The 12403-nt window shown below is 35.7% G+C and overlaps 1 protein-coding gene across 1 annotated transcript; it reads right to left on the minus strand.

Moving 5' to 3' along the window:
- Nucleotides 1-2002: 2002 nt before the first annotated feature.
- Nucleotides 2003-3198, minus strand: LOC113341667 (ethylene-responsive transcription factor 1B-like). The gene has a single exon (XM_026586456.1). It carries the CDS (start codon nt 2999-3001, stop codon nt 2315-2317), a length of 687 nt encoding a protein of 228 aa, XP_026442241.1. The 5' UTR covers nt 3002-3198; the 3' UTR covers nt 2003-2314.
- Nucleotides 3199-12403: the final 9205 nt, after the last annotated feature.

Genomic DNA, 12403 nt, shown 5'->3' on the forward strand with positions numbered 1-12403 from the left:
GAAACAGGTGACTGATTCTGAAACTTGTTTAGGTGCTCCTTTGCTCTTGGGTCACTCTAAAGTTAAATCTTTTGCTCCTATAGCTCAATCTTTTGAAGCTAGGTTCAAAAATTAGGTAAGTGTAAATCTTAATCTAGCTGGTAGAACAACTGTGGTTAAGTCTGTCTTAAACTCTCTTCCCACTTACCAAATGGGAGGTTTTAAGATTCCTAAAACTATTATTGACAATCTTGACACTTTGCATTAAATTTTTAGCTTGGACTAATCTCAACAAGCCTAAGGAATTAGGAGGTCTAGGTTTTAGGAATCTTGAACATTTTAATAAAGCCCTAATCATGAAACTATCTTGGAAATTTAGTTCAAAAGAAGATGAGTTACGGATACAAATTCTGGAGGCAAAATACTTTCAGAGTGATAGCTTTCTGCACCTAGAGAAGCTTAAAGATAATAGCTCTTGGATATGGACAGGCATTTATAGATGCATTGAAGTGATTAAGGAGAATAATTTTTGGGCCATTAGATGTGGTAACAAGGTCAAAATTTGGCAGGATAAATGGATCATTAGTTTAGATCTCCCTATTGAGCTAGTTAGCTTGGATATTGTGCCTAATATTACTTTTGTTAAGGATCTCTTCATGCCTGGAACAAAAAACTGGAATGTGCATCTTGTACAAGATAGTTTCTCTACTGATACTGTTAATAAGGTTTTGTCTATGCAGGTCCCTCTAGGTGGTACTGATACTTTGGTGTGGTTACCTGACAGAAAAGGCTTATTTTCTGTCAAAAGTGCTTATAAAATTATGTGTGGACATGATAATGATAATGTTGTTCCTCAGGTGGTTACTAGTGTGACTTGGAAAGCTCTTTGAAAAAATAAAACTTCTCACTTAGTTAAACTTCTGGTTTGGAAGGCTCTTAAAAATATCATTCCTATAAAAGATAAATCTTTAGATATAAGCCAGAAATAGAAACACACTGTAGTCTCTGCAATAGTGCTTTTGAAACAACTGAGCATATTTTTCTAGAATGTCCTTATGCTAGGTCTTTATGGCTTGGAGTTCATGTTAATGTAAGTGATATTTTAACCATTCATGGTGATTTGTTGCTCTGGATTCTAACATGGTTTGATACAGGGAGTCATTCAGGTTCTGATTCTTTTGCTGATAAAGAGTATAAATTAAACTCTCTTATGATTACTCTCTGGACAATTTGGAGGGACAGATGTAATGTTGTTTTCCAAAATATTAAACCAAATAAAATGGCTTCCATTAGCAATATAGTATCTCTGATTGATAGATGCAAGACTGTTGTTATTAGTAATAATCTTCCTGATACTAATCTTCAGCAGCAGATTATCAAATGGGATCCACCAGATAGAGATTACATTAAACTCAACATTGATGCATCTTTTGATAAAATTACTTATACAGGTAGTATAGCTCTAATTATGAGGAATTTGGCAGGTCAATGATTTGGAGCGAAAATTCTTCAATAGAGGAATGATAGCTGATCAGGAGGTGGAGCAGCTAGAGAGTTTGGCTATGAAACCGGCAGTTGAATGGGCAAATACAAGAGACTACACCAAAGTTATCTTAGAGTTTGATAATGAAATTTTAGTAAGGTCAATAAATGAACAAAACTCTTGTGCTCATTGGATGAATCAAGGAACTATCCTTGACATCAAGTTTTTATTACAAGGTCATGAATTTTTCAAGTGTCAATCAGTAAATAAACTTAAAAACAGTCTAGCTGATAAAATAGATAAAAAGATTAGAACTGATCAAGTAGGTTTTGAGTATGATAGTAATATTCGTCGGTATATCCAAGATTGGGCTAAGGAGGATATCATCAATTGTAATCAACTGAATTAGATCAATGAAATTCCATTTTGAATCAAAAAAAAAAAAAAAAAAGATGGTTTGTGTAATCAAAACAAGTCACCTACATTTCGCGCAAAAGTTTAAGCAAGAAAAAATGGATGAGTCGATCTGTTCTGAAATTCATTATTTGGAACTAATAATGGAGTTTTCCACTACAATAATAATAAAAACATATTTATCTTTCAACTTGTAGTATATAATTTACAACTATAAATATAATCACCAATAATTCTCTCTAAATCCATTTTTTATGGGAAACATACATCCACAAAACCCCTTTAGAAAATCCTTATTTCACCCAAGGCTCTTCCTTTCTCGTCACACAATAAGATTCAACAATAACAAAAAGGAAAATGAAAAATATAAGTAAGAAGGGTGGAATAATTAAGAAAAATAAGCTAATTAACTAGCTAGGGTAAGATTAATGAGGGAATTCAAGATGATGAATTACTAGAACTACTTGTACTGCAACTTTGATAAGAACTTAAGAGTTCCTCCAGAAATTCAGTTCCTAAATCCTCAAACTCAAGCAAGTCGTGATCTATGAACGATGATGATGATGCCGATGAAGAAGATGGTAATGATCTTGATCTAATTACTTCTCTTGTTTTGTTTTTCTTACTAGTGCTCTTTTTTTTCTTCAAAGTGTGACACTTTTTAAGAGCTAAAACCGGTGAAGACCCATCTTCGAAACCATGTTTGATATCTTTCAATGAATGACTTACACGTTCAGCAGAGAAATTAAGGACAGCCATGGATCCTCTCATAGGAAATGGAGCTTGATCATAAGCTAAAGCAGCTGCTTCGGCACTATCGAATGTTCCAAGCCAAACTCTAACTCCATTTCTAGTAGAATCTCTTATTTCCGCTGCGAATTTTCCCCACGGTCTTCTTCTAACACCTCTATAAGCCTTTTCCTTTGTTTTAATCTCTTCATCTAACTTACATGAAACTATACTATCTTCTTCTTCCACTATTTCTTGCTGAATATGATCGGCTTCGGCTAAAACATTAAACAATAACATTTCTTCTGTATCGTTTTCATTAAAAGGTGACGGGTTTTGATCGAAGATAGATCTATCAACCCACGAAAAAGATTGTTCTGAGGAAACCGTTGGCATCGATGATGATTTGAGTGAGAACTCGAGGAACTTTGATTGAAAAAATGATGATGGTTTGTAGAATTGGCTTGGTCTTTTCTAGGAGCAGTAATAGTGGGCGTCGAAATTTGGTTTGGAAAAGTCCGGCCTTAAGTTATACATATATATTGCCAACATAATAGGTGAGGATAAGCATCGTACTGTACAAAAAATGGAAAGAAAGCAAAATCAACACGAAGACATATAAATTTCTTTCATCTGTATTATCTTTTTTGGATTATCCAGCGGAAGAAAAAGCTTTTGGGAGGTTGAGTGTCTTAACTTTACATTGATAACGAAAGCATGCGATGGACCCAACAACACATGAACAGATTTCAGACCGATCGCTATGGATAGATGATGGACTACTCACTGCATCTGATTAGGGACGTTGAAGAGGGAAATGAGGGCAAACCGATAAAGACTTGTCACTCTCTAGGCTCTAGCTCTAGGGTTCGCTGTATTTGGTCCCTTGTCTACTCCTTTCATCTGAGATTTATACCAGGGCCCCCTAATTCTCGTGGTGAGAATCCCGATCGTACAGCTAACGCCGCCGCTAGGTTGTAAAAAAGCTGTCGCTATACTGAAGGTACCGGAGTCACGTGTACCATGGTCCCTCTCCTTTATGCCGGTACTTTTCTGAATAGTGCTTGACATTACAATTACATATCGCTGTGTTCCATAATGCTGCTGCAATTAAGTCACATGTACAATGACGGGCTTGAACTCCTTATCAAACATACCGAGCTTTTATATGTATAGGAACCCGGAATAAAGTAAAATAACTAAACAAGGGAACATCTATGTGGGAACACATAACAATTAATGGAAGTAGCAATGCTTTCCATGTTTAATAACAAATTTGATTCCAGAAAATATGGGTTCATCTTATAAAAAGCATGGACTAAAATCCATTTCTCACTTGATTAATTTCAGAGAATTCCATGAAGAGTCTTTCTTTGTCTCCCTTAGAAACTGTTCCCATATATTCTTGATGAAATTCTATTTCACATATCGAAAGAAAGAAAAAAAGTTGTTGTGAAACTTTTTTTCAAAATAATTTTTTTACAGTATATTCAACGAGAAAATACGTTCATTTCAGAGAAGGTTAAGACACTTGCATTACAAGTCCCAGGTAAACAAAATGGTCTTACATCGAGGTGATGTCAGCCCAAGAACAATAGACTGTTTTTACCAAAAATTCTACCATTTCATATATTCCACACTACAGCATAAATGAGCTTCCCTAACACATCCTTGCGTGTTTCTTTCAACTTACAATATGAGTCCAATAGCTTCAAACAGATTAAGAAATGAAGATAAGCCATGCAAATCTTAAAGCCTTATGTATACGTAGTTGCAGGAAATCCTACAACCACACTTTGTGTAAGAATCTGAACAATATACTAAGAAAACATGTTAAAAATCATGTATTTACTCATTAAAATCTTAAATTGGATACAAGATGATACAAAGGTTTTACTTGCTCTCCAAATAAACTTTCTCTCTCCTGATCTCTTGTCTAACACACCCTAAGGATCCCCCTATTACATGATAGCCCTTCCCTTTATATAGGATACTAAATAGTGGATGACAGCTAATAAATCCCTTATTTTCGGAATCACCGTGCGATACAATCGCTCATGTACATTCCTTCATCTTCGCACAGATCTTCACACTTTACTCGTGATTATGCTGACATCATCAAATACGTCACCTCCATTTTACTATGTGCGATGATCTTCACTTACATTACATAACCTTTACTTCGCAAACATAATGAATGTGCGATATTTCACTCCTACATTCCGCCTCTTCTCATTTCGTTCTCTTTATAGAGTGAACGATATGAGAAATTTCCATCCTAAAATATCGCATATGTATAACTTTTCATATTCTACTTTGCCGACACACTTCCGGAATTTGAGTCTATTTATCTGCACGTGCCAATTCTTCTCCTTTTTACCGATAAACCAGGTTTCTAACCGTTCATCTTTTTACCTATTTATTAATTTATCCTAGAGAAATAACTTTTTCTTCTTTTCTGATTTCGTTTTTTCTCTCCAACTTCTTCGAGATTTTCATCTTTCTGCTACTGCTTCTCTGATTCATTGGTTCTGCTGTTGTTGTTGCTGTTCTTTTATTATTATCTTCATGGATCTCGACTCAAGGTTTGCATATTTTATCAAAATAAATCCCTTGTTCTTCTGATAATCACAATTGTTGATCTTATGATTAACTTTATTCCCATACTGTTTGCAACAAAAACTCATCTTCAGATGGCTTCAAAATAACTGTTCCCAATCCCAAGTCTTCTTCAAATACCAAAGACAAAGAATCTCCCAAGAGGAAGACTTCGCATAACAAAGGAGTAAGAAATATCTTATTTTTTATCAAACAATGTTGTTGCCTCTATTTCTTATCTGCGTTATTTTCTCAGGATTCCGATTGTGAGATGGGTGGTGGAAAAAGACCAAAGCTTAAGAGAAATCGCAAGACTTTAGCTCTTAAATCAAATATTGTTATTCCTGAGTTTGGTGTTGCGAACGTCTCCTCTCCTATTCTCGCAGAAAAGACAACTCAAGCTAATACTCATCCTGCTGATGCGAAATCGTTCGTTACTCTCGAAGAAATCTTTCCTTCCGATGAGAATACTGCTGATCAAGGAACAAAGGATACCTCTACTCCAATGTATGATGATCAAGGAATAAAGGATACCTTTACTTCTTCCTCTGCGATTTATTCGGACGTTGTTCAAACTATTTCAACTTTAAAAAACACCGATACCATACAAAATGATATTCCTAACCCTGCAAATTTTACTACTCCTTCTCTTTTTATTTCTTCTTCCGCTTCTTCATCTTCCTCTTTTTTATTGGAACCTCTTTTTCTTGATAAGAAAGATTTGGATAATATAAGGTTTGCTTCTCAAACTTTACTTGGCATTATCAATTTTGCTCAATCGTCTACTAACGATCCTCACCGACTTCGCATTTTCTCTGCCTTGAGTAAATTACTATGTGGGTTTCCTTCTGACAAAGCTATTAGGGATGAGTTTCATTCTCAAATTGATCCAAGCTTTCATACTACTCTAGATGTCTTGGTAAGTGCCTCATATATATGTTTTCTTGATCGTATCATCCCTATCACTTATCCTTATCTTAATTTTTCTTCAGGAATCTCATCGTAGAATGATTTTAGCTGAAGGACGTTTTGAATCTAGCTTCTCCCAGTTAAAATTTTCACATCAGAACAATCTTCTACAAAAGGAAATTAGTAGACTGAAAGGAGAACTTCAAGTTGAAATTCTTGATTCCGAAGATATTCGCAACAAATACCAAAAACTTAGAGGTATTTTTCTCTTTATTCACTGCATCTTATAGTACATGTCTTCGCTTATTCATTTCTTTTAAACTTATTCATGTATTTATTAAGATTTAAACCAGAAGAGAATTGCGGAGAGATTCACTTTTAAATTTCTTGCTGAAGATACCCGTGCGAATAATGAGAAGTTTCATATCCAATTAAACCAATTAGATAACCAATATTTGTACTCGCTCGACCAGATTAACAATCTAACTCATGAAAATAGTCATCTTACTCGAGAGATTGAAATATTAAATGCTCAAATTTCCCACTTATCTAAATTATTGTATAGCGCTGATTTAAGATTTCAAACCTTATCAGAAGAAAACCATATTCTTTCGATGGATAAACGTTTATTTCTAAAGAAAGAAGCAATGTTTTCGCTTCAGTACTCAATTCTTCAGAAAATAAATAAAGATCGAGAACAAGATTTTTGCACTCTAGAAGCTCAGCACGAAGCATCATTTAAAGAATTAAATACCCAGAATGAAAAAATCATCCAAAGTAAAATAAACTTGACTGTGAAGATGAACCAACTTCAAGAACAATATGATCAATTGAAGCATTCTCATGATGTCCTTAAGAAAAAGAATAAATCCCTCTCTGCTGATGAAAAGAAGATTCGATCCCGCCTCAATGGTTTAGTTGGTGATGATTTTGATAAAGCTATGGAAAGTATGAAGCATAGTACTCTTTCCTTTTTTAAACTCTGCGAAGGTAGTCAGCTAAGGTTGACTTCCTTATTTTGCTTGTCTTCTTTGTTTATTATCGTATACTTTACTAATGTGAATCTTGTTTCTTAATCATGATCTCATATTGCTTTTTACAGGTTCCGAAAAGTCGAATCAATCTACTATTTCCCATTTGAGGTCTGACTTAGCTAAAGTTCGCAAAGATCGTGCGAACCTGGAGATATCTTATACAAATATGGAGGTTTATTTCAATGCTTCACGGGACCGGGCGCGAAGAAGATTCGCATATCTTCAAAATTTCATGGAAATTAATGCCATATATATTGAGAAAGAAGTTATTGGCAAAGCTCATGTTAAGGCTCAAACTCTTGTTAACCAGATCCTTCTGAGCAATTCTCTTTCTCCTGTAACTGTCCCTCCACTTATTGTAAGCGAAGACGAAGAGTATCCTGTGGCAGATAGTGACTACGATTTTGTAAGCGATGATGAAAAAGATCATGAAATCAATTTTCATGATGAGGATCAACTTGAAAAGAACAAATCTGACAATGTGGAGTCTGTTGATAAGGCTGGTGCTGAATTTAAAGACCCGAATTCAAGCAAGATTAATGTTGAAAAGTCTTTGATTGAACAAGATTTAACTTCTTGCAACGTTTAGTCTTTTTATTTTTTAACTATCTGAATTCCCCTTTTTCTGGTTGACATATTTTGAATTTGTTTCTTGATCAAGAAGGATAATATCACTTTGTTTTAATTCCCATACTTGCCTCTTATTATATTTCTTGTAAGAAACAAGTGTACGAGTTTATTTTTTCCTTCGAAGTCTTTGATTCCTTGCAAAACAACATTAGTTTATATATAACTTTTCTCTTGAGGTCTTATTTTTCCTTCCTAAGTAAAGGTCTTATTTTGCCTGAATGTATCTTTTATCTCTGTGCGACGAGATCGCAGGCAGTCATTCCACCTAAATGTAAAGACCCATTTATCTCGCCTTATCATATTCTTGTATTGTTACCTCTTCAGGTTTCTTATATGCGTAAATATGACAAGCCTTAATACTCCCGTGAGTAAAGAGCCTCATGACATTTATGTCTTTTGACATAATGGAGGATGCCGTCCTTATCTCCCCCTGGTTTCCCCTTCAAGAAATCTTACCTCTACCGGGTTAAGGTTGGATCCTCCCATCCGGTAATACAACAACCAGTTGATTTCACAGCCTCTTATACCTCCACCGATAAGGTTTATGGTTACTAGACTGCACCCTAAGTGGGGTATCTTCGGACCGAGTGCATCATATCCAGGACTTCTCAAGAGTGGCAAGGTACGCTCCAGACGCCCCGGGCACTCTTGACCCAACCGTGTACCTCGGCGCCCTGATCGAGTTTCTGCACTCCTTAGGAAAGATCTTATTACCCCAATCTTTCGATTTAGGTGTCTTTCTTGGATGGGCATTTTCGTTTTTCTCACCCCAAATCTCCATGACTCAAGTTCAAGGGTCGATGTAGCTTTCCCTTCAGTCATGCTTTACCAGTTTTTCCCCGACTATGATGTGTGATAGGTCTTACTTTTTGCCTCTTGTATTTATGCGAACTAGGATGCACGCCACATTCGGATGCCTAGCCTCCCTAATTAGAGTTTTTATTTCTATTGCCTTCTATTAATTAAGGTCTTTCTTCAAGGTATTACATTTGCCTCTGTCTTATAAAATAATTTCTTGGCACCATGCGAAGACTTCAAACTTTTCTCATTTGAATTGAATTTTACATCCATATTCAAAATATGAACTCATATGCGTAACTTCACATCATTTTCACTTGTGCGATTCATATCGCAAGTATTTATGGATAATACTTCTTCAAATATAATATATTCCAAGGACGATCTAATTTGTGTCCTACATCTCTTCCTTCAGGATCTTTCAACTCATAAGCTCCATTACCAACTATTCTTTTGATTATATATGGCCCGACCCACTTATTTTCTACTTTCCCATCTCCTCCTTTTTGATAAATCGGTATTTCTCGCAGCACCAATTCTCCTGGCTGAAAATCTCTTATCTTTACTCGTTTTTTGTATTCTCGAGCTAATCTTCTTTGATAATTTTCCATATGTTGTAGAGCGACCTCCCTAACTTCTTCCAGATCATCAAGTTTTGTTAAAATTAAATCTGCACTTAGATTCTTCTCTCAAGCTTCTTTCTTTGTTGCAGGGATAATGACCTCTGTTGGTAACACTACTTCTACCCCATATGTCAAACATAAGGGTGACATTCTTGTTGCTTCTCTCCTCGTTGTTCTGTATGCCCATACTACATTATGTACTTGTTCGCACCACCCTTTATTATGTCCCTCCAACTTCTTCTTCAGTATATCTGCGATTGTTTTGTTAGTTGCCTCTACCTGTCCATTACTTTGCGGATATAGAGGGGTAGACTTTCCACTTTGGATTTTAAATGCATTAAGTAACATCTCTATATTATCGCCTTCAAATTGCTTTCCATTATCAGAGACTAACTGTGCGGGGATGCCAAATCTGCATATGATATTCTCAAAAATAAACGTGATTATATCTTTATCACGAATATGTTGAACTGCTTTTACCTCTGCCCACTTTGTGAAATAGTCTGTTGCGACGATCAAATATCTTCTTTTTCCTGTACCTGGTATAAACGGACCGACAGTATCAATCCCCCATTTTCCAAATAGCCATGCATTCGCTGACGTGTTTAGCATTGCTCCGGGTGCATGTATCTTTTTTCCATGACGTTGACATTCTTCGCATCACCTTGATACTTGTTTTGCATCTTCATGCATATATGGCAATAATATCCTTGTATCTTCGCTTTGTATGCGAGTGATCTTCCTCCGCTATGATTTCCAGCATCCCCATAGTGTAATGCTTTTAGAATTTCCATTCCTTCTTTTCGTGTAAGACATCTAAGCGAAGGTCCAAGAAATGATCTCTTATACAGAATACCATTCTTGAATTCGTAATTCGTCGCACGACTTTTTAACTTGTGTTCTTCTAACCTTTTTCTTGGTACCTCTCCATTTTCCAAATATAAATGAAGTTCATCTCTCCAATCTTTGTCTTCGTTCATTTGTTCCTCTTCCTTGTCTTCTACTATCATCACATCTGCTCCTGTTTCTTCTTCTTTCTTTATAGATGATAAAAAGAGTGTTTGTATCTTTATATCTCGCGCAGCGGGATATACTAACATGGAAGGTATGAAAGCCAATGCATCTGCTAATATGTTGTCCTTTCTGCCTATGTGTCTCCAACTTAGTTTTGTAATTCGTTCTGCTAACTCCATGACCAACCTTTTGTATTTCTGCGAAGATAGTTCATTTGAACTATATTTTCCTTATATCTGACGAATTACCAACTGTGAGTCACTAGTTACTCGCTCATCTTTTATCTTCATTTCGATAGATAACTTTAATGCATGTACAACTTCCTCATACTCGGTTTAATTATTTGTGGATGAGAACTCCAACCTAAATGAGTAGGCCATTCGCGCTCCTGTTGGTGAGATAAAGACAATTCCAATCCCATTTCCTTCTCCGTTAAATGATCCGTCTACTAGTATTTCCCATCTTTTTGAATTATGGTATGTCAATAAATCTTTAAGACTCCCATGTTCTTCATCTACATCCATCATATCTTCTGCATGTTCATCTTCTTCCAATGGAAATTCTGCTAGGAAATCTGCAATAGCCTGTGACTTAGGTGAAGATAAAACCTCATAACTAATCCCAGAATTCCCAACTTGAGCATTCCATCTTTTAATTATCCCTGACCTTTTTGAATTCTTCATTACAGACTCAATTGGTACCTTTGTGATCACCTTAATCTTATGAGCCTGGAAGTATACGCGAAGTTTGAAGGATGCATAAACCAGCGCGAGAATTAATTTTTCAATCTTGGAATATTTTTTCTCTGCAGAGTTGAACGTTTTACTTATATAATATATAGGCTTTTCTACTCCTTGGTCTGAGCGTAACAAAACAACACTTAACACATACGGTGTTGATGCCAAATATAACAACAGATCCTCTCCTGGCTTTGCTTTCTGCATAATGGATAGATTCATCAAGTAATTTTTTATATGTTGTAGATATTTGTCGCACTCCTCTATCCACTCAAATTTTGTTCCTTTCTTTAATATATTGAAAAAGTGTTTGCACTTATCAGAAGAACGTGAAATAAATCTCCCCAGAGAAGCTATCAAACCATTTAATTTATGAACATGTTTTACTGTCACAGGAGGTGGCATATCTCGCACTGCTTTTACCTTCTCAGGATCAAATTAAATCCCTTCCTTTGATACTATGTATCCCAAAAAATTTCCCGACGACATTCCAAAAACACATTTTTCTGGACTTACCTTTATATTGAACTTTCGCATTTGTTCAAATATTTCCTTCAAGTTATCTACATGATCCTCTGCTTCTTTACTCTTTACTAGCATATCATCCACATAAACTTCCAGTGTTGTATGTATTCACTTGACAAACACTTTTTCTACCATTCTTTGATATGTCGCACCTGCATTTTTCAATCCAAATGGAATTTTCGTATAACAGTATAATCCTCTTGGTGCGAAAAAGGCAGTATGTTCTTGGTCTTCTTCAGCTAAAGGAATTTGATTATAACCCTTATATCCGTCCAACAACGAGAGTCTGTGATTTCCTGATGCTGATCCACCATCTGCGGGATGTCTGGCAAAGGAAAACTATCTTTCGGGCATGCTTTGTTTAAGTCACGGAAGTCTATAAAAATCCTTACCCCGTTATTCTTCTTTGGTACCACAACCATGTTTGTTATCCATTCTGGATATTTTTCCGGTCTTATAATCCCTACCTCCAACATTTTTTGTAACTCTGCTTCTATTTGAGGATCATATGTCGTTGCGATCTTCCTTATTCTTTGCTTAAATGGATTTGCATTCTTTTTAATATCCAATTTGTGACATGCGATATTTGGATCTATTCCTGGAATCTCTTCCATACTCCATGCGAATATGTCATTATACTCGCGCAAAATATTTATTATTCTTTCTTCTTCTTCTTTATCTATTGTGGTACCTATTTTTAATAGTTTTGGCTCTTCTTCCGTTCCAACATTTATTTCTTTTGTTGGTTCTGCTGCAGTGAAATTCGCTCTTGGTTCCCCCATTGGTGTTGGTTCCTTAATCTCTTGAGTTGGCTCACCCTCCTTCTCTGGTATCTCGCTTGGTATTCCTTTTCCTTCCTTCGCTCTAATCATGTATACCCGAAATTCTTCTTCCTTCTTTAATTCCTTCATTTTTCTCCAATGATCCTTT

This window comes from Papaver somniferum, unplaced genomic scaffold, assembly GCF_003573695.1.
Source record: "Papaver somniferum cultivar HN1 unplaced genomic scaffold, ASM357369v1 unplaced-scaffold_30, whole genome shotgun sequence".
Classification (NCBI taxonomy): domain Eukaryota; kingdom Viridiplantae; phylum Streptophyta; class Magnoliopsida; order Ranunculales; family Papaveraceae; genus Papaver; species Papaver somniferum.